Genomic DNA, 23,396 nt, shown 5'->3' with positions numbered 1-23,396 from the left:
CTAAATCATACTTTGAAAACCTCTCAGCCCCTCTGAGAGGGTTATTGATGCTTGTGAAGTCTCCTGGCATCCTCAAATAGAGAGCCTGGCAGAACTCTAAAGCATTCCCTGTTTTCATGTTTGTATCTAGCTTCAGGGAGAGGGGCCTCCTCATGTAAGCTACAGTTTATTGACATTTAGACCAAAAATGCCATGCACTGATACTAAAATCCAGTAGAATTTGCTACTTCATATGAGTCTGAACAATAGTTTTTTGCATAGTTGCATTTCAAATGGCACTTGCACAGAAATTTATGCTGTAACAACAGGTCTTTTCTCTTTCAACTGTCACATTTAGCTGCCCCTCTTGATCAACATACTACAAGAAGGTCAACCCCAAAACCAAAAGGAATTGTACTGCATTACTGCAGAGGAATATTACTAACCAAAGACAGCTTTTGCCCCTATGAACATGGAAAAACACTACCTGACTTTTCTACACAGGCAATGTCAACACACTGTTGAACATACCCATGTGTAAACACACAAACACACCTGTGTTTCACTCCCTTGAAATCTAAATTGTAAAAGAGAAGCTCAAATGGCTGCATTCCGATTGGACCTCTCACCTCCACTTTTTAGTCACTTAAATCTGGTTTATTTCTCATCTTTCTTCTCTGAAATCTTAGACAGCAACAGACTCAGTCTGAAGATCCCTGCAGACAAGCTTATGTGCACACTGAGGGAAGAAAAGCAAAACCCTGTCTGCCAAGTCCACCTATCCAGCCTAAAGGCTACTACGGGGAATGCAGAATCCCTTTAAAACAGAGAAAGAGATTCACTCAGATTCCAAACCCTTTTTAATGCACAGTTGAGCACTTCAGAGTGTTTCCACACAGTTCATACTCTTTTTTTTCCCCTCCAACTTCTTGGTGTATCACATAACAAAGATGCTGGAGACTACTCCAGCTCCTCTGAGGAGGTGACATTCCCATGCATTCTAGTTGCCATTTCTCTCATGCATTGCCAGCTGCTGTTGCTTCTGCTGGGGTTTTTTGTTGGTTGGTTTAAACACTGTATTAAATTTTACCATTCAAAAATGTTATTTAGGACAAGTTTCAAAGAAATCCTACCTCACTCCTTGGACAGCCAACTGACGTTAATGACGAGGAGCAATTCTACCACAGCCTCCTTAGTTTAATCCAAAGAAAAAATTCTGACAGTGAAGAATCAACACAAAATAAATTTTTCTAAGAGATGATTTGCTCCCAAAGCTTAATCCTAATTCTGACCTGAATTTTGTTAGTGGTTAGAGGTAAACCACTCAGATATCTCTTGCACAGGAGAAGACACCTACTGTAGTAGTTCAAGGCAGTGATCTGCTTTTATTATTGTATTGATATATCAACACTGTAATTATGAGACTTAATTTGGTCAGTCCTCAGTCTGTCTCCATACCATTTTCTATTCCATTTCCTCCCATCTCTGCATTTCCTGCTAAATGCATGCAGCATCCACAAAATGACACCATGCCTCACAGCCCTTGGAGCAAGACTACTGTGGAAAAAATGAAGGAGCATTTAGAAAAAAGAGACTTAGTCTCAAAGCCTGATTTTGCTGTCAACCTTACTTCTTTTATATCACTGTACAACACTTGTATCAACTGACCTGATTCAGACCAAGAATGCACCCAGGACAGCTGACAGCAAACCCTCACACACAGAGAGGGCTGAACCACTGCCACAGCCTCGTGTGCAACTCTGAGCAGTAGTTTGCAAAAAGACCCAGTGCCAGCATTACTGTGTGCCAATGTCAGAGCTATGCTGGGGATTATTTGCATTCTCAGTTACAGAACAAAATGAGCCAGCAGATGCTACAAGACACAAAAACACACACCCATGTATTTGTGGCCCAAATCATTGCCCAAAGCAGAGTACCAATGGTCTGATCTCACCCTGAGCCTTTTTCCTGCCTCTGGGCTCTCAGGACACACTGTAGGTGTTCAGTGTTTCTTGGCCACCAAAAGCTCTGGGATGTGGGTTGGAAAGTCAGTATAGACTGGCCACCCTGCTGTGGTCCTTGCCTGGATCGTGCAATTACTCACACTTCAGCAGAGGATCCAGGGCAGCAATGCAGATTTTATTAAACAGCCTGAAATCTACAGTAGCAGATGGAATTACAAGACCTTTCAATAATTAAAAGTATACACAACTAAAGCAGATTACACAGAACTACACCCTGAATTCTTCCCAAGCCTTGATTCTAGCTGGTAGCACTGAGTATTTTTACTAAAGAAATGCCAGTCACTGGTGGCCTGGAAGGCACTTGTCTGAATTTATCTAATAGAGGAACTAATTTACTGCAGCTCTACTAAGAATCTCTCTGAACAGCAACAGCTGAACAGCTCAGCAATCGTTGGCCGTTACCATCAGTGCCAGGCTGCTTTGCTACTGCCACTTGGGAATGAGAGACCTTCTTTACCGTGCTTGCAGTTCAAACATTCAAACCCTAAATCAGCACACCAGTGACTAAAAACCAGAATTCCAGACTGAGTCAAAACAGGCTATATGAACGTGCCTCCAATATCTCTGGTTCAGAAAGGCATTAAATAATGGATTGGAAAACAAAAACTGAACTTGAGCAGCTGGCTCAGGGAACTGCCTTTCCCTCCTTCAGTGCACAGCAGGGCAACCCTACCTAGCCCTCATCTGCTGCACACAGCTTGGACATTTTCTAAGGGCAGCAATACTCTATACTGGAATTCACACAGAGAAATGTCAGCTCTAACGTTAGGCTCTATATAATTAAGCTGATATAAGAAATGCTGTTCCAAAAGGCAAGGACAGCTTTAATCAGGTAGAAGCCTAAGCACTGTTTCCAAAGCCATTAAGAACCTATTTCTTCCCTTCTGACTTAAGAAGTCTATTAAGGGTCTATGATGTTTTGGTTTAGCTGTGAGCCTGCAGGGGGTATAACTAGCAAACACTGAATGTTTTGCTTATTTCTCAAGACTAAGAGACTGCATTTCCAAAGTATATACTTTTCCCAGAGGGTTTGGTTTGGTCTCTCAAGGTCAGTGCAATATCACAGAGCAGTTAAAAAAAAAAAAAAAAAAAAAAAGGAAAAATAATGGGAAAAAAATACCCCCTTACCTGTGGCAGAGTGAAGACTCTCCAAGCTCCAGTATCTGGACAGGACACCTCTCATCCCACCACCACCACACACCACCCCGCTGCTGTCTGAATCCGAACCCGGGGAGAGCCCGGAGCTTCCACTGCTGCTGCAGTTCTCCCCACTGTGTGCCCCGCTGGACTCACTGGGGCACTGCTGGGTCCTCATGCAGGCAGGTGAGAGGGAGAGCCAGGGGCTCTGCTCTGCCGGGGGAGGAAAGGGGCTCCGCGCTCCGCGGCTGCTCCCAGGGCAGCGGTACCTGGCAGCGCTGCCCGAGCACTGAGCTGGATTCCTACCCTCCTCTCCGCTTGCCTCGATGCATCCTGACATCATAGGGGTCCACTAAGGAGGCTCCCTCTGTGACAGCTCAACTGCTTTCAGCTGCAGCTTCCAGCAGCTGATTTTTATTAAAGCCGATTTCAAGGCATGAAAAAAAAGCAAGGGTGAGACAGAGATCTCTCCTCCTAATTTAGCAGAACTGTCAGATTAAAAATAAATAAGTGGAAATAGTAGAATTTCATGCATTTTAAAAATGCCCAAGTGAGAGAGACCTTGTGTTATCTGCTTCCCCTGAGAACTCAGAAAGGACTTAACATATAAACTAATCATGTTTAGAACTGGCTGCTGCTGCTGCTATTAAAAAACTATTTTTGTAAGTCCTCAGAAAAAGAATTCAAAATGAAATCAAAGCCAGAAAAACACAGATTGAGATCTGGGGAGGTTGCAGCTGGGAGCTTTGAAAAATCATTTAGCATCCCCTCCCAGACCATGGACCTGGGATCATCCCTATTTCCATATGTGATCTCTGTAAGAGACCTCAGTCCCAACTGAAACAGCATCAATAACTACTTTTTAATTGGAAAGTTTTACATTCTCATTACCTAAGGTGATTCAGTGTGTCCCTATAAGAAGGATTCTAAAAGGATACTAGTTTCCTGAGAATGCAGAAATACCTTTGCAGTTTAACAACAGCTTTGAGGTGCCACAAAGGTTTTATGATAAAGGACATTTCTGGGTTGCCACTCTGCTCAATCACCTGCCTTCCAATGGCAGATACGTCCAACTATAAAAGTAATTTAAGAGCAGCCATGTGGTTTGTACCACGTGGAGCAAAAAACAATGTGAGAACAGAACTAGATTGCTTCAGTGTGGATTACCCAGGTCAGGTGAGAGTTTGCCAGGTGAGGCTCAGGGGCTGGACCAAAATAAAGGAGGAGCTTGGCTCTGCCAGCAAAGCTGGGAGGGTGACAGCCACAAACAGCGGGCCACAGAGGAGCAGGTGGGGAACCTCCAAACTGCTCCTACTGCTTACACAGTGAACATGTCTCTGGGCACACAATCCCAAAAACTAGGAGGCTAATTTCACACAAGAACTGAAAAAGCTTTTTTACTATTTCTGAATAAGGTAGTTCTTTCCAAAGTAAATAAAGCTACGTTGTATGGCCATCGCAGCCTGCTTTGACAGAGACACCCCTTTGACTTTGCCTCCCTATCTCTGCAGTATCAGAGTTATTTTATTTCAGTAAGACTTCTGCTTTACTGAGTATTTCCTAGAAGAAAAAAACTTCACCCTCCATCACTGCAGGATATTACAAAGCACCCAGAAGTGCTGAGCCAACTTTTGAGTCCTTAAATATTTCAGCTATTCTTTAAAAGAAAGGTCTCTGCAGCAATAAAAAACCCAACATTTCTACAGTGGCCTGTAACAAAATAATGCCTTCAATTATCTTCTGAATGTAACTACTTAGACCAAAATATCTTCTCTAATGCCTTCTGATACAGAAATGGAAACATGTTCTCGATTTGACTGCAGTAGAACCACTCTTGTGCATTGATCTGGTTCTTACAGGGCATCCTAGAGCTGCCTGCATTGAAGCACAACTGGAGAGAAACACTTCTTGATCACAATAGTGAGGGGGAGGGAGGTTAAGCACTGACCACAAAGATGAATGCAGCTGTTCTGTGGATGTGCAGCACAGGGGATTGAGAAGAGGAAGGGACAGGGCAGCTCTTCAGATATGAAAGGTGCTAAGGAGAGCAATTCAGTCCTGATTCTCTCTTGCTCCTTGCAATCCCCATTTGGTGGATGAGAAATGAGGAAACTCCACGTACCTGCTTCTCCCACTGACTGAACTACCGAACCCGACATTATTTACATGGGCTCTGTAGCCACTGCTCTTGCCTGGCAGATCTCTGCCCTCCACCTTCTTACACCACTCCATCTGTTCTCTGCTAACCCTCCCACCTCTGCTCTGGATGCTCCCTGAAAATGCCAGAGACGGCAGTGCTGAAGGTGCTACAGTGGTATGTACACTGCATTTATGGATTGGAGAGGTGTATTTTTTAATAGAATGGAAAGAGGAAAAATACTACAAAGCAAAGTTGTGGAAAGCTAATATTGTATCAGAGTTTAAGCCTGCAACTCATCACTGAAGAGTTCCACCTGACTATAGATTTTTATTTTTTCTTGTTGTCAAATCTACAGAAAGATTTTCTTCTGTAGCACTAGAGAGAGAAGTTATCTACAGTTGATGTAGCAGCAGCTGACTCCAACTACAGATTAAGGATCTCACTGCACAGCCTGGTCAAGGAAGTCAAGATAGACTGAGCTTTGGACAGCCTGATCCTAAATACCTGTGGGATTTTTTAGCCTCTCTTGGGTTCTCTTATAGTCTCATAGCTTTGAACAGTGATTGCCAGAATCATTCAGGATTTGCTAGGATCTTCTTCCATCTTTGCCCCATGAGAAGTTTTTATTGGTGTACTAAACCTTTCACCTCAGTAACTAACATGACCAATCCCACTCAGCCTGCTCAGACAACTTTTCAGGAACTCAGCCACCGCCGGGCCCAGCTTCTCAGGCTGGATGAAAACCTTTGAGTGAGGACACGTTACCAGAGACCTCTCGGAGCGCAAACATTTGTGGCAGTGCTTAAACAAAATCAAGATTGACCCAGTGGGTCTAATCTTCCTGCGATTAAGAGGAAAACATGCAGTAGGCAGCATGGTTATTTTTTAGCCACTTCAATTCAATTACACTTCTATGGATTAATGAGGATGGAATGGACATTTCATGCTACAGCTACAATGATACACATCTGGGAAATTGCATGCCAGTTTTTTCTGTGTCCCTTCAAGAATTAAAATGACAAAAACGGAGTAAATAGCTCAGCTTGTTATTTTGCTGAACTACAGGACTGCTAAATATTTATAAGACATAATGAAGTCCTGTTTTTGAGCTAATATTTTCCCTCTAGAACAGATTTCTCCAGTGGCTGTCAAACATCTTCACATTAACTGTTGCCAAATGTGAGTTTAACAGCCCATCTATAGCTGGGAAAAGAAGATGAAAGATGGCCACATGATGTTGAGTAAACAAACAGTCCCTTTTGCCTCTGAGAAATACTTTCCGCTACACCAGGGAGGCCAGAGGATAACTCAGTATCACTAAATGGTCACTGTTTTCCAGACTATCCACAAAAGATTCAGCCTTTGAGAACTTGGCTGGCCTATTCCTCTTGCAAGATTTCCAAGGCCACCGGTATGTTCATCAGTGCACATCAGCCGCAGTGAGTTCATTCCTCTTTGGTTGGCACAACCAACACCAGCACTGTGGTGTAATGCCAGGGCATCTCTTGTAGACATCTGATAGCAGGAAACTAAAACATCTCAGGCTGTTTAAGTCTGACAAGATTCATGGGAAGTTGCCAAAAAGTTTTGATCTGCATTTAAATAATGATTTGAAATAATACAGGTTTAAGATCTGTTCTAGCACAGCTACAAACCTGATCTTGTAATACACCAGCTACAAGTTTCTCCCTCTATGAGGATATGACAGACCCTGAAGGTTTATGGTCCTATGTGTGTCCCTAAGCATGAAAAAACCAAAAGTTTCACAGATTCTCTGAGAGGCAGCATTGGGAGACATCTGAGAAAGTGTAATGAGCTGGCACAAGAATACAAAAGTCTCTGGCTGAGGTAACAGCAAGAGCAGGAACATCAAGAAACTACACCTGCAACTCTCAGACAATTACTTGTGTCTGTCACTTGCCTCCAGCTGAAAAGTCCCTGTGGAAAAGCTCAGAGATGGCAGCACCTCCTCTGAATGTTCCTTCTGCTGTAGACCTGTGGGCTATCAGCTCTTGTACCCAGAACTGCTCATCTCTGAGCTTCAACCCTGTTGTAGCCACATTCTCCCAGCTGCACCCCCTGTCCAAACAGCTTCCAAGCAACATCCAAAATTTTAGGCAAAGTCTTCAGGTTATAAATAAACAAATATCTGTCTCAGGAGAGAGATGGGAAAGGAGAGGATGGGTATGATAACATACGAGACAAACATACTGGTCCACTGCTTTAACCCAAAGCCTTGTTATCCTACCACTGCTCACTCCAGTACATTTTATGCCCTTCCCTCTCACCCCTTTTCTGGTGCAATTCCTGTGTCAAAGGTCTCTAAAGATCTTCAGAAGCTGCCAAAAAGCAGAAAAGCATTCCCATATCTACATTAGGAAGTAGCTTGTTTCCTACACTGACAGTAAGGAACATACTGCAAGGTACAAATGAAGACATGGGAATAACCTGACAACTAGAAGAGAGAAGAACTGAAGGGAGACCTCATCACTGTCGTCATCATGAGGGTAAGAGGAGGGGTAGGCACTGATCTCATCTCTGTGGGGACCAGTGACAGGACCCGAGGGAATGGCTTGAAGTTGTGTCAGGGGAGGTTTAGGTTGGATATTAGAAAAAGGTTTTTTCCCCAGAGGGTGTTTGGGCACTGAACAGGCTCCCCAGGGCAGTGGGCACAGCACCAAGGCTGACAGAGCTCAGAGAGTGTTTGGATAATCCTCTCAAGCGCAAGGTGTAACTCTTGGGGTGTCCTGTACAGGGCCAAAAGTTAGATTCAATAATCCTTGTGGGCCCCTTCCAACACAGAATATTCTGTGATTCTCTGAATTAAAGGGGAAAGACACTTCATATTCATCAATACTACCTGCTGAAGCCTGTAGCAGCCAGGGAAGCCCTTCCAAAGCATTTTAAACGTTCCTGATGTTTGAACAGGACAGTAAACTTAGCGAACTCCGGGGTGTCTGTGTGTGCACAGGGGGTGTCCGGGGTCCCTCCTGCCCGGCGGGGGCTGCAGGCTCGCACGGGGATGGCACAGCCTCGCTGCGCCGCATTTCACAGGGGCCGGAGCCACCTGCTGGTGCCACACGGTGTGTCAGGCCCGGCACCGCAGGGGACAGGGAGAGAAGTGCTCGGATTGACTGCTCCCCACTGCTGGGACAGCCAGGTGACAGCTCTGAGCCTGCCTCTTTTCTTCCAGCATGCCATAAAGGCAGGGAGAGCGATGTCTCCGTGCTCCAGTGGCAGCGGCTGGTCAGAAGAAGGTAACGAGCACAGCATCAACATTAAACTCTTCTCCCAGCACTCCTGGTATGTTCTAGCCGGGAACAGGCAGCCTCACCTAAGACAGTAAGTCTGAGCCCAGCTAAGCTCTTGTCCCCAGGTACTGGGGAGCTGCAGGACACAAGTGCATGGCACCTTTCAGGCTGGGATCCTGACAGTCATCACGTACCTGAAGAATAGAGAGGCTTACGAAATACTCCATCTGTGGGAGGAACATGATGTATGTGTGAGCAATTTATATTGTGTTGTACTTTTATAGACTTTCATAAACTTTCATATAGTTTTACAGGTACTATAAGTTATAGGTGTCAAGATGGCCACGGGTGTCTTTTTGCTAGAATAAAAGGAAATCAGTGCCAAAAAGAAGGTGGAGTTTGATAAAGTAAATAATTGCCTTGTTACCTGTTAATAACCAATTATAAAGGTATTTGTAATGCATGTTTACATCTGGACAATGACCTGTAACCAATTATGTGCTTCTTGTCACGAGACCTTGTATACAGATGCTATAAAAACCCTGAGCTATCCTAATAAATCGGACATATTTTAGATCTCATAGATCGTGTATGTATGTCTCTGAGCCTCCCCATCAGCACTCCATCCCCCACAGTCTCTACAGCAGTCCCTGCATGAGATGACCAGGTGCAGGCTTTGGGAGTGAGAAATTTATCCATATTTTCAACAAGGAAGTATACAGTACCACTGCATATTGCGCAGTACTTTCATATCCAGTGTCTTTTATGACTAAAGCATAAACTGGGGTCATCAATATAAGCTGTTGTAGCCTTGGAGTTAGAAATCTTGAAATTAGATTAAGTTAAGCCATTATTTAATTTTATATTTATTTTACATGATCTACAGCTCTGTCAAAAGCAACAGGTATCACAACAAAGCTGTGCAAGAATCAAAGATTCTGCATTCTGCTGCACTACTGCTGCCTCAAGGACACACCCAATCCTAAAACTGAGCCAACAACTTCAGAGTATTGCTTCAGTAATTTGCAGTTTTCTGCTCAGCCACATCCTACCACAGGAAGGACAAGTGATCACATTCATCACCCCCAAAATGCTTCAAATGAAGCCCACAAGCAGCAGCTAATAGAGACGGCTGTGACAGAAGAATCTCTGCTTCCTCTCTCCACCATTTTACTCCCATGTGAACATGGTTTTGGTGTTGAAAAAAGGGTTCTGCACCATTTAATTTGTTTTGCTACATTTACTCAGAAATTCTTCAAGTCCAGGCTTAGGTCAGGGTATGAAGTTTACTTGTACCTATCTCAGGAATATTGTGTGAATTATAGAGGACTCAGTTTCATGCCCCATTTCTAGACAGCATATAAACACCTACAGCACTGCCAGCTGGTCAGTCTACATACATTTACTCCCCCTATCCACCTTTAGAAATTCATACATATTTTTTAACTCCCTCAGGTCCCAGTTGGGAACTACCATGAAATTTGTCTCAGCTGTGACTCTGAATTTACTTCTATGACAGCAGTGCTCAGGGATTTCAGCTGATGTCAGAGATGCACCGACAACTTGACAATGATGGGTTTCCATCTGGGATTTCCAAGGAGTAAAGCTGCAGCTTTTTTAATTCAGCCAGGGAGCTGGTCATAAGCACTGGGGCAACACCAGATGCTTGTGACAGCAAGTGATCAAAGCCCTCAGTGCTGAGAGAGAAGAGGCAGGGCTCTTGACACCATGATAATAAGTAGTTTGTTTTCTATTTGCAGATGAAGCCTCATGACTGTGCAGGAGTTGTACAAAGTGTCGGAAAGCAAACCGGTTTTGTTTGACAAAATGTTATGACCATTCAACTCTGATGTAATGAGTGCAGTGTTATTGTCCCTTGATTAGGTAACTCCAGCAGTGTTTAATCAATGGTACAGAGACCTTCTGAGGCAGAAATGGCAGCTTGGCACCCAACTGTGGCTTGCTTTTCCTGGCTAGATTCCGAACCACCGAACAACTCCTCTGCATTCTGTTTTTCTTATTCTACCCCAAAGTGCTGTGATAGAGATATCTGCGGTGTTTGGGCAGGCACTGTCAGATGGAGAATTTAAAAACCTGGCAAAGATACATCTCGCTGTTTAATAATCCGTGCAATACATTTTAATTCTGAAAAAGTGTCAGTCACTGGAAATGAATCAGACACGATGCTTCATGAAAATACAGCATACTTGTTCTTTAAGGGGATTTAAAGTACAGGAAACTTGTATCTCTAGAGGCTCATTTAGTTGCTTTAGTGCCTAATTAGCAACTTGAGAGGAGCCTCACCATACCCACCGTAGTGCTCTCCAGGAACACAAGGCAGAGTGTCTGTTTCATCTGCAGAAACCTAATCCAGGAATGTGATATACATGGCATCATCCCAGGTGAGATGAATGCTCCTCAGACAACACAGTGCTTCTACATCAAGCACACTATCATTGCCAGGAGAGATCTCTTCCTCACTAAAAAGCTGACCACTGCCTTTAAACACCACCCTGGTTATTCACTCAGGGAGAAAACAATCCAGAATATGAAAAGCACATGAAAGGTTCAACCCTAAAGCAGGTTTCTGCACAGACAACATAAATAGGTTGGACTGCACACAAAGTTTCCATACTCAAGAAACCAGAGCTCAGTGCTCTCATAATTCATGCCCAGCTAAGACGAGTGTACACACCGGGAGCAGAGATGCGCCGTTTCCAGCCCACACAGTCCAAGCCTGTCGGAGTGCTCTGGGAAAATGGATGCAGTTTCAGTGGCAGCATGTCAAAGGCAACAGGAGATGTGATGGATGGACTTCTTCCAGCCTGTAACAGGAGAGGAAAAGCAAAGGCAACAATCATTAAACCTGTCCTGTAGGACAAAATATAGCACCTCTTTCCACCTCTGCTACCTGCTCGTGTGAGTAAGCAGAACATTAGTAGACACACATGGATAATTGTGGCTAGAGAGGTTAAAAAACAGTGAGAAGGCAGGAAAATTGTGAGTAACAAGAACAAGAGAAGTGGATAACCAGATGCTGGATTCGTACTTCACATCCAACCACACACACACCTACATTCACAGAATGTTTTGCTCCTTCCTGAGTGTTTCTAGTGGGAGTGAAAAGCACATCAGTCCAAGTCATGCCCTCAGCTACAGAACTGTTCCTACAGCTTTATAACAAATAGTTCCTGTTCTGGTATTTTAACATGCAAATAAAGCTTTTCCCTTCAGAGATTTATTGGTACCAGTCCACACCCATATAGAATGTGGATAACAACATTCTTCTCTTCAGTTAAAGGTACAAATAAGAACTCTTGCTTTCTGCTCTACCTGGCTGATTGACTTTACAAAACTGTATGGAACTTTATGAAACTTTAAAAACTTTTGAAAACGCTGCCAGATCTGAGAGAACTTCAGCTAGTTTAAAGGGGAAAATGTATAAATACATACACATAGCTCATGACCTCTAATAGAGAATGTAGAAATTAATGCATAAATGCAGGGACACTTTTATCCCTTCTTCCTTCTCTCTCCTCTCCCCCAAACCTCCTGTGGCTGGCACACAGAGAAAACACCAGTGACTTGCAGGTGACTGGGAGATCAGCTGGTCAGTAAGCACTGGTCCCACAGGCATAAGCCAGTTTTCATCTCTGTTGCTACACCCCCTCCTTTGCCTGCTGTGACATTTAGTTACCACATATCCATCCTTCACTGGAGACAAAAATTTGGTGTATTGGTTTACTGAGGTCCAGTAGTTTATCTAGGATTTTTCCTTCTCTCTAGCAGCCCACACGATGTCCCATCAGCATAAAGCCTGCTGACTAGCCTTGATGCTGAAGCCTCCTCTTTAGAAGATGGCCATTAGTCAAAACCTCCTTCCAAAACTAAGCAGAACACAGTGCCCAAGCAGCTGAGAGTGTTGCTGCTCTGTGCCTGGTTTGCTTTTTTTCCCCTGGACTTACTTTCCTAAAACAAAGAACACAGCCAGTACTTTGGCTCAAATCACCATCTCCTGAGGGATAACGTGAACCCTGTTCAAATTAACCTGAGCAGTGCCTGCTTTCCTAGAAAAGTCACAGCAAAGCCCCAGTGGGAGCACACGCTCTTCCAGCGACAATGAAATCAAGCGAGACAACTTCCTGGGCCACAGCTCCCAAAATGTCAAGGGTAAAGTCGAGGTTATTTACATGAAAGGTGATAGAAAGCATTGCTGTTCTGTGTAAGACTAGAAAGCAGAATCCTGCCCCAGGGCTGTCACAATAAAAACTGCAGGCTTCTTATTAATCCCTGGGACATCAGAGCAAATTTCAGGTACAGGCACTGATTCCTACAGCGTGGGAGACAGGCCTGTGCAACCCAGTGTCAGGAGAGGAAGCATTTTCAGGGGTATTAGTAATATGTGGGCAGGGTTCTCTCCAGCCTACAAGGAGGGGAGGGGGAATGAGGGACCCTCTCTTTTCCACTTTATGCGAGAGGTTCCAGGGGGTTATTTCTATGCTCTCATGCACAGCAGTTCAATCCCTGGTAGAGGCATTTACCCTTGCTGTGTGTCTGTGCCTTGTCAGGTGCACAAGAGAGGGAGACTTTTCTCATTAAATCCCCTCTCCAAAGCATGTTCATTAGCCTCTTGAAGTGTGTCTGAGGTGGCCACAGTGCTCATAACCATGGTAGCACCCAGTAAAACTTCCTTTTCTCTTATTTTGGATACGGTAAAATCAGATTTCCAGAAGTCATATTCAGGGCAATAAGCTAAAGATCTGCTTTTCACTGCTTCTCATTTCTCTTTCAAAATAAAAGAGAGCTTTTTCTGCACGATTCCCCCTCTGGGCATAGCCCCCTGATGGGCCTTTTAGGAATCTCTCTAATTTGGCAGTGCACAAACTGTGCTTGAACAAATGCACGTAGAAGCCATGTCTGTGCTCCTATTGCTGTGCACTCAAGAGGCATCAAGCTTAACAGCCAGGGTTTAAGTTTTTGTTGAAACAGGAAAGCACAGGATGGGAACAGACAGACAGTTCAGAGACATCACTACAAATTTTGTGCAAAAATAATTCCCAAAACAGAGCCCATTGCCATTACAGCATTACATATGTCAGTGTTTTGGGGCATTGTCTCTGCTCCAGTTATGGAACTTATACTGCATTAAAAACAAGAGTACCCCAGGCTACAGCATGAAACCATTACCATGTGGAGGGCAAAGCCTATGGCCAAGTAGAAGAATATAGATTCATCCTATAGCTGTAGGAGTTTCTCTTCTTGTCCTTGGGGGGGAAGGTGTTATGTTAAGACTTTAAGGTCCAAGATCAGAACCTGCTCAGCTTGTTACTGGCAGCATCTCATTATAAGGGACAGCTGGGTCACGCTTTGGGTTTGGCTGGGAATTTACACAGGCTCTTCCCATTTAAAGCAGTGTAGCAGCTTAGTGGACCTAAGCAAAACAAAGACCATTATAGAGAATTGTTTAGGACTGGTATTTAAATGGTTATTTTTTTAGTTTAGAGGTAGTTTCTTGATTGACTGTCCATCTCCCTCTGAATCCCAACTGCCAGCCCTCAGAGTGGCCCTATATTTCCACTATACTCATCCATGTACATTGATCTGAATCACAGAGTAGTACCAGAAATCAGCACTTGACAAAATCAAGAATTCCTCCCTGCTTCGCCCTATTAAGTTGTTTTCCCAATGCAGCATTACATCACCTTGTGTGCTGACCTGATCTTGACTTAACACAATGTGACTTGTCACAACAGAAGCCACTCATCCCAAGGCAGCCGTGTGTCAGAAAACATCAGACTGGAAATTTCAGATCTCCAAAGCCCCATACAGTCGCCCTGTTGCAGTCACAAACCCACAACAGACAATGAACATCTTACAAAGCTGCTTTTGTGATAATTTGTTTCTTCTTATTAAAGGGGATTTAGCATCCTTCTAAAACTGCCCTCAAACACTGCAGCTTGTGACAGCATTCCCATGACACTTGGGAGCACGAATAAGCCTGCCCTATTACAGGACTAGAGCATTGCAAAGGCAGAAAAAAAACAACTGGAAAAAGAAACTATTATAAATTAAAAGTACAGGCCAAGAAATGCAGTTATATGGTCACACAGGAAATAGCCCTTGGATCCCAACACTTCTCTCAATAAACCAGCATTATGCTTTCTTGGCCTGCCCACCAAGATTAAAGCATCAATAACCTACATAACACAAACTGACAGAAATAAAAACCCCAAATATGCCTGCATGCTACTAAATATCTTCTGCTTATCTCTATTATCCGGAGAAGAACGAACCAGGAAAGAAACTAAAACCCCAGAGTGCCCCAGGCAGGTGATCGTTAAGTGGGGTGTCTCCACGGGCACAGGGGCAGCTGCAAATCATTGTGCAGCTGATTCCAATTTAGAGGTGAGTTTGCACCAGAAAATAAGGGTGGAAATGCTTAAAGGAGAAGCTGTTTTCTGGCAGCATCCAAATGTGCAGTCAGTGAGCAGAGCAGACAGCATTCAAGCTGTGTAATCTGATGGCTCCAGGGGAAGCTATTGAGGGAACTGGTCACTCCTCTGTGAAGCACTAATGGTCTCAGTGCTGGCCAACACGCCCTGCAGCACAGGCTAGATTTCCATCACTATCCACACTTGTCAAGGAATTGTGAGAAATATTTTTAGCATGTTTTACTGATTTCTGTTTATCACTGAGCCTGTGTAAGCCAGGGATTCATTTTCACTACCTTGTCTCATCCTGTACAGCACTGAGCGCTCAGAACTTTGAACAAGACATAAAAGTAACCCAATTAATTTTGTTTTCACCTTAACATCCACACACCTCAGCAGCCTTACTCATTGTCTCCAACACATAGGTACTATGGAGCTGAGCCAGGGAAGCATCCTCAATGAACATCACAGAATCATACCCAGCACCCATCCAAGCAGCAACTGGCGACACTTTGTTTTGAAGAGCCCTCCCCGCCCCCCCACAAAATAGCACAGAGTTTTAGTCCCTGTTCTTGGGGAGGGAAGAACAGTGGGCAGTTTATCAGAAACCCTGTTTCTGGAATTGGCCTGGCTTCCTGTTCCAGGTGTCCATCTGCTTCGATGGGAGGCTCCCCTAGGTTGGCATGAGGCAGCAGGTTTTCCCTGGGAAAGCCGTAGTGGACAAGCTGAGCTCTGTCAGGGAAATGTTTCCCCCTCACCATTCACAGAACTATTTGTGCACATAAGCTCAAACACATTCTGAAGTGGTGACAGGGCTACTGGAGCCTCAGCTCCCCTCAAACATTGTCAATTTAATGCAAGAGCAAGTAGAAACAGGCAACCAGGACAACAGAGAGAAAGGGAAACAAATACAGACAACAGGCAAAACCAGAAAACCCTGAGGAAAGCTTTTATTTGAGTATCTGCTACTTGATTTCAAACTTTATCAGAGTTTTTTTCCATCCTATCATCGGATACTGCATGGATCATCCTTTAACCTCATGTCCTTTCTCCCCAGAAGTTCTTTATTATATATGAAGGCTACTTTTGGCTCTTAGATGCAGATTCATGGCTCTCCCTGAAGGGAACAGACCTTAGCTCTGGATCCAAGAGTAACAGATGCCATCAGTGTGAGTCACAACAGCCACAAAGTTTGTCACAAGCAATCATAATGCTGATCTAAAAGTCTCCCCCAGTGGAGAGGAGAATATTAATAGCTAAAACTCCAATGGCAGTGTTCTCTCAAGCACTTCACAGCAGGAATTTGCCTCAGTAAGAATTGTGGAGTTGGCCTCACATACAAGGGAAATCTTATTTAGCAGTCCCTTATTAAAGTTATACAGCAATGCCACAGGGCACAGAATGAGATTTCATCTGTTTAATTTATATCGATTTAAGGAAACTCTGATTTGCTCCCTGCCCTCCCTATGTCTCAGCTCACAGAGCAATCTGATGCTCTTGCATCCTATTTCCAGCGTAGCACAGGGCAAGTACTGTTTGCTTACAGTGACTAAAAAACCCACCACCTTTCGGTACCATCACTTGTGGACCAGGTTAGTGTTCCATCAGTCCCCGCAGAGTGCTGGGCCCACAGAGAAGCTGACAGAAGTGGCACCAGACAAAGTTCAAGGACAGGAACATGGTGACAGCAGAGAGAAGCAGCTGGAGCAGAGAGGAGGACAGTGCCAGAGGACGAGGAGGACGGTGTACAGCTCCTTACTTTTAATGGGTCCCCTGGGAGATGCTGCACTTGAGCCCCTCTCTCTGGCCGTGTCTCCTTCTCTAGCTTCCTTTTTCGGTTCCTCTCCATCCAAACATCATCGAAGCTGAAGCACTTATAGAGGGGTTTAGGTCTCTTCCTCCTCCTCTCTGGAATCTCCTTGGCTTTTTCATCTGGAGCAAGGAAGGAAAGCCTCCAGGCTTTGCTCTCCAGGGTGGAGTCAGGGCGAGGGGATGGTGGGACCCTGGGGGGCCTCCTTTTGCGATGGGGAACCCATTTCTTATTTGGTCTCTTTTCAGGCGCCGTTTGACATTGCTGTCTACACTCCTGTTTTACAAACAGCAGGTGAAAACACAGGGTTTGTTGGATGGAAATGTTGTTTGCTTCAAGTCAGTTTGAACAGAAGATGGCAAGGCTCAGTTATCCAGTTCCAGAACTACTCAGAAGAAAGGGCTTAGGAGGACTCCACCCTGGAGCAGCAGCTCTGTGATCCTTTGGGAGTGCAATATATACTCCCTCTGCACAGGACAGGGTCCTTTTCACCTCATTCTAGATGGCATATTACAATAACACTGCTCCTAGGATTTAGGTCACTCTGTCTGTATAATATTATTTACAAAGGCAGACAATATCTCTGAAAACAGGAAAATGACCTCCTCTCTGTCTCTGCTTTTCCAACTGCACTTCAGTTATACAATGTGAAAAGGCTTCCCAGATGCCTGCAGGTCTGATATATCAAGCCCTGTGTTTCCTGATGTGCTCTTTACACTATCCATTTTACTTGCTTAATGCTGGGCTGAGAGTAAGGAATTGAACAGCTTTGCCTTTCACTCTTGTTGGAGTGGTTGCACAAAATTACAGCTTTTATACTGGAACAGCTGGAAATCAAGTGTGCCCTGAGGTAACCAACCACTATTCCAGGTAGCATCAGTGTTAGAATCAATAATACTGAAGGTGGGAGATACCAACACTGGGGAATGAATGATCTCAGGAGTCTCTTTTCATGACAAAAAAAAAATGCTCTATCCTGACAGTTGTATCTGTCCAGTTTCCCACAGTTCATCTGAAGAACCCAAATAAAACCAAATTCCAGGCACTTCCTATCTATTCTCAACTAACCAGCAATTCCAGATCAGTTCTTCTTGCCCCTGGTAAGAGATGCCACATCTAGAAACAGTAGATGCTGTGAAAAAGCAAAGTATTTCTTGCTGGTGTTCTGTGCCTAATGCCATCACACTGGAGAGGACCAAGGAGAACGTGCAAATTCCAAACATGGGACATTTTAGGACAGTTTGCTCTTGCCTGCTGAATAACACAATTATGTAAGTAAAATCATGCCACAAACAGATTAATTAAACATGTAATGAAGGCCCTGACAGATGGGCAAACTGATAATGGTTCTGTCTTGCTGTTTTCTGCATAAAATCTTTGTCCTGTAGGTAACCTGGAGAATGTTGAGAATGTTAACCACTAGCAGGCACTCAGAGAGGGGATGTTCTGCGCCCCACCAGGCTAAGAGGAGTTACTTACCAGAGTGGCAGCCAGAGGTGGCCAGGGCAGGCTGATCCAGTGCAGTTTGGCACAGCACTGTAACACAGATAAAGCCACACCACTGCAAAAAATACCTGGCTGGGGGCTTGGGGAATATGTACAAATCCCCACACTGGAGGGCACACTGGGAAGTGAACTCAAGAACTTCACAATTTTGCTTTTGGTTTGCAATAATATCTTTTCCCTGTGGAACAGAAAAGGAATTTTCTTCAAATCCACCGATAAACTTTATTTTAAGACCTCTTTACTAAGCAGCATACATGGGGAAGGCCGTCTTTACTGCATAGATGATGACTGTGCTGGGAAGACCTAACACTGTAAATGTACTTTGCCCAATGTCTCTATTGTATTTTCAGAGATTTTTTTGGTTACACAAAGCCATGGTTTTGTCTATCTGGTGGTGTCATTAGTCGTGTATGCTCCTACCAACCATTTGTTTGTGTCTATACAGAAAACAGAGAGCTTCTATGAAAAAAATAGGGAGAAAGGGTAGGCTAAGGTCATTTTGGAGGGTATAAAAACTTTTATATACACTGGGATGTGAGAGACAAATGGCAACAGCAGCAAAGGCTGTGTGAGGGATCATTTGAGTGGAACACAAGCAGCCCTCAGCTGTAGGAATAGATCAAGCAGTTCTAGATTGATGAACTCTCTGGAAATTGTCTGCTCAGGGTATGCAGAAGCTCATACCCTCTCTCAAGCACCACTTTTGACAATCTGCTCAACAAAATTATTCTCCCATTTCTTAATGACAAAACTCATCAGTAACAAAACTGAAAAAGTAGTAAAAGCAGCATGATCAAGGTGTGTCCTGGGATCTCAATGACAGCTCAGTCTCAGTCACTCTGGGGGTTGTGCTTAGCCACTGAAAGAGATTCCTAAGCTCCCAGCCACTTTACAACTTGGGAAATCCTCTCTGAGATTAAAAAGCTACCGACAGAGGAAGTCTCTGCTTTAGAAGGCTCCAGCCAATCAAGAGATCCCTACTGAAGATACAATCTGTTCTGTGAGATCCAGCCTATGCCAAGGATTTCACGTGTTACCTGCATTAGAACACAATACAATATGAAAAGAACACCCTGACTCCATGAGATTTTTTTCCTGTTTGCTGTAGAAAAGGTAGAAAAGCACTTCTAGCAGCAACCAAAGGGTAGTTAGGGTGACTGCAAAAGACTCATGGTACTTTGAAAGACAGCTATTCATCATCTAAAGAAAATTATTTTATTTCTTAAAAAGTGACTGCTAGCATTGGAATTGATTTCTATGTTACCTTTCACGTTGAGAAACTTATTTACTACATACCAGTTACAAGGCTCAATTCTGCCTTAAGAGGTTACCCCCCTTTTACCCAGTAAACAAAATGGAGTTGAACGCAGAGTGGTGTCCGTATAACCTGTCTGAGACATGTTATGCATTACAGCTGTTATGATTACTCCATTTTAGATTTTTGTGGCAAATCCTCCCTTAAAGAGTGAATCAGTTCATGTAGTCTTGAACAGAAACAGAAAGAATGAGTAGTGCTACCTGTCTCAGACCAAGGGGAATATTGATGCACCCATCATACCAGTGTGTTCACTGAGCCATCAAGGAGTTTCACAGGAATTCCTAAGCCATATTAAAACAAAAGACTACAAACCACACCACCCACTGGTCATTCCCAGGCAACAACTCACCTCATCTTGGAGCATGTCACTAATGGAAGAAGCTGTATTTAAGCTGATCTGGGATTGACTGCTTATGCCACTGTCATCCCTCTGGTATTCGGTTTCCAGTGAGTGCACAGAAAGTAAGAGACTACCTCTGGGTTTCAATGTCTTTGGTCTCTCAGGAGCCTCCAAACTGCTTTCAACTCCAGAGCTGTTCCCAAGAGAAATCATGGAAGTGGCACACACCCTTCCAGGATAACGGAAGGTCTTGTGGTGAGAAGTGGATCGTGGACTCTGTGGTTTGGGACTCATGGGCCTACAAGGCATGTCTTTACCATCGGAATTTGAGAGGTGGGGACACGATGGACTTGACTGACTAAATGCCAACTGCAAGTCAGCGGGGCTAAATGGAGATTTCATCCAGTATTCCTCTAGGGAAGTATTTAAACTGTTGCTGAGAACCTCCTGCTGTTCATCGCAGTCGGAACTCTGTGAGTATTTAATGCGCAGGTCGTGGGACTGTATTCGTCTTCTCCACATACCTGCAGGTGAAGAGACATCAACAGATTCCACAGAGCTGTCAAAATAGCTGGAGCCATTATCTGCTTCTGTTTTTAAAAAAGTGTGTCCATTGGAACTACTCTGTCGCTCTACGGATGTTCTCACCACACGGCCACCCGTTGCACTCAGACCCTCCTGTGTCGGTGATAAACTTGCTAAGACAGGCCTTTTCAGTCCATCTGCCTCCTTGCTTTTTAGAAAAGCTTTCCAGGTGCTCTGGCGAAGTTTGGCTTTCTCCTTTTCATTTTTCAGTGCTACTCTCGAACTCTGCTCAGTGTTTTCCTTTTCTGTAGATCTGGACTCAAAAAAGCTTGAGAGGGATTTGTGTGCCAAGGCCAACCTTGTCTTGAACTTCTTGCCCTCAGGGGTTTTGTTCCTTTTGTATTCATTTTCAGGGAATGATTTTCTAATCCCAGAGTGCTCCAGAGGTTCACTGTCATTGTTTTCAGAAGAACCTGAAACTTGTCGATCTGCATATTTGCCAGGTCCCACACAGGGAGAAGCTGAATTCGTATCTGTGTCTTCCATCAGTATCCGACCAGAGCCAGAGGCCTTCCTCAGGCTCAATCTGTTGAATAATCCTGCAGGTCTCTCATAGAATAAGTCGTCATCATCAGAGTACTCAGAGGTGTAACTTTCCTTCCTGTGGAAGACTAAACCAGATGGACAACTTTTGAAAGACAGTAAACTTGCACTGTCTTCATCGTCTTTCCCAGCTTCCAGCTCTTCTATCTTTGCCTTAATGCCAAAGAAACTGCTACTTCCCTGATTTTCTGCTGTGGTAGGCTTAGTTTTCCTGAAAGATGTCATTTTTGAGAATACTAAAAACCTGGAAGCTTTCCCACTGTTCTCATTCTTCGTTGGCTTCTGCACCGTTTTATAGAGACTGTTGTTACTTCCCAGGATGTGGGATAAGTTGTCATCCATTTCCTCACTGTTAGTGCTGCAGGTACTTATATTATCCAGGCCCAGCATGCAAGTGTTATGGATCTCCCTGTTCACAGCCTCATCAAAGACATCAGACACATCTAGACTGAATGCACTGTCTTTGCTGGGGTTAGCAGTGTCTTCTGCAGCAGAGCCCTCCCTTCCTTCCCTAGGAGAAGGTCCTTCACAAATACCTATTTCTTCCTTTGAGCCATTACAGCCTTCATTTCCTTGCCTGCCTACTGCTTGGTCAGAGCCAATGCTGGGCCCTTGAAGGTCAACATCAGCACCACCTCCCTGACACAAACTGCTTACACTGCTGCTCGTTTCCAGTGTAACTGCACTAGTTATGTATAAGCCTTCCTCTTTGCCTTGATGTGCTTTGAATTCCTGTTCCTTAGACACTTGGTCATCTCTTGTTTCAGGCTTTCTGAACTGTTCTAATTCAAAAGCAGTCTGTGCTCTGCAGGGCTCTTCCTCAGAGACCATCACACCACTTCTACAGCGTGATTTGACAGTGCTAGGCCCTTGAGGGCCAACATCAACACCATCTCCCTGACACAAACTGCTTACACTGCTGCTTGTTTCTTGAGTTACTGCATTAGTTATATATAATCCTTCCTCTTCCTCTCTACCCTGATGTGCTATGAATTCCTCTTCTTCAGATATGTGGTCATCTCTTGTTCCAGGCTTTCTGAAGCCTGATTTCCTGAACTGTTCTGTTTTTAGTTCAAAACCAGTCTGTGTTGTGCAGGGCTCTTCCTCAGAGACCTTCACACCACTTGGACTGTGTGATTTGATGAGCACTTCTTTGCAGGGATCTGTCTGACTTTCTGCACTCTGTGTATCATTGCTCAGTGGGACAGTAACACTCCTGAATTCCACTTCCTCTCTTTGTTGCTGTGGGATTACTACAGGTGAACCCTAAGGATGAAACTGCATCGGTGTTCTCTCTTTTCTCTTCTGAAACTTCTGGTTTTACTTCAGCTGTATCCCTGTCAGGGGGTACCTCTGCACTGCTAGGAATGGGCTGGGTGGCCAGAATTTGTTCTTTACAGATATAGTTTTCACCAAGAACTCTCTCTGTCTTATCATGAGGTTTGTTCACAGTATGAAGAGACCTCAAATCCCTGCTCACTACCTTTCTCAATCTTCTGGTTACCACTTCAGAAGGAAGGTCATCATTCAGTGTCTGGGACTGTAATCCTTTCTGCTCTACAGAGACTCTAATTTGTGCAGGCTTTAGCTCTGGAACTGTCACTAGATCCCTCCTTTGGCTTATATAATCTGATGTGGGAGTCCTTTCAGCAGCAAAGACTCTGTCACTGTCTTCATCCTTTCCTTTATGAGTTGGATGTTCATTTGTTACTAGCTCAGAGTCATTCCTTAAGGCATCAGTTTTGCAACTTGTATTTTGCTTCACTGGCTCTTCATGCTCTGTCCCAGTGTCACTGCCACCTGGTTGTACTGTGGTTCTCAGGAATTTCCAACCAAAGTCAAGGTTAGAAGAATGATCTGCCCATCTTTCTCCTGCCACAATCTCCATACCTGACAGTTCTGATTCAAGGCCATTCTCCTTCAAAGGTTTTTGCTCTATTCCACTTCTGGAAACACAGTTTACAGAACAATCCCAATCTCTGTTTTCCACAACAGAAGGAAAACCTACATGAGAAGCTGCAAGGTTCTCAGTGCCATCAGTGTCCGATTTGACATCAGTATCACAGGGGAATCTGCCTGCTTCCAGAGCCTCTTCAGCTTTGTATTCATCACCTTTTATGAGTTCTTCAGCATTTATGGTCACTGGCTCACAGTCCAGGGCAGAGGAAATCTTCTTTTGTTTGGGGCTGCCCTCACCAGCATCACCCTGTGTTAAGCTGTCAGTACAGGTACCAGTTGGCTCTGGGCTCAGGCCACACGTCTCTGAATCAGAGTGCAAATGATGATCAATGCACGGGGGAGAGCCTGCTGGTTGAGAAACCTGACACTCATT

The 23,396-nt window shown here is 44.2% G+C and overlaps 1 protein-coding gene across 2 annotated transcripts in view; it reads right to left on the bottom strand.

The window, feature by feature from the left end:
• ARHGEF4 (Rho guanine nucleotide exchange factor 4) overlaps window positions 1–21,895 on the bottom strand; it is a 120,980-nt gene extending 99,085 nt beyond the window's left edge. The window contains exons 1-3 of one of the 2 annotated variants that reach the window (XM_050308575.1): window positions 19,946–21,895; window positions 16,722–17,048; window positions 11,227–11,356 (exon numbers count right to left, since the gene is read on the bottom strand). In XM_050308575.1, the coding sequence (XP_050164532.1) occupies window positions 11,227–11,356; window positions 16,722–17,048; window positions 19,946–21,895 (2,407 nt within the window). Of the gene's footprint in view, window positions 1–3,131; window positions 3,409–11,226; window positions 11,357–16,721; window positions 17,049–19,945 lie in introns of those variants that run through there. The other variant, XM_050308576.1, reaches the window with a different exon arrangement.
• Window positions 21,896–23,396: the final 1,501 nt, after the last annotated feature.

This window comes from Myiozetetes cayanensis, unplaced genomic scaffold, assembly GCF_022539395.1.
Source record: "Myiozetetes cayanensis isolate MyiCay16 unplaced genomic scaffold, myiCay2020 scf13, whole genome shotgun sequence".
NCBI lineage: Eukaryota > Metazoa > Chordata > Aves > Passeriformes > Tyrannidae > Myiozetetes > Myiozetetes cayanensis.
The sequence above is the reverse complement of the archived record's forward strand: the minus strand, read 5'-3'. Positions and strand labels throughout refer to the sequence as shown.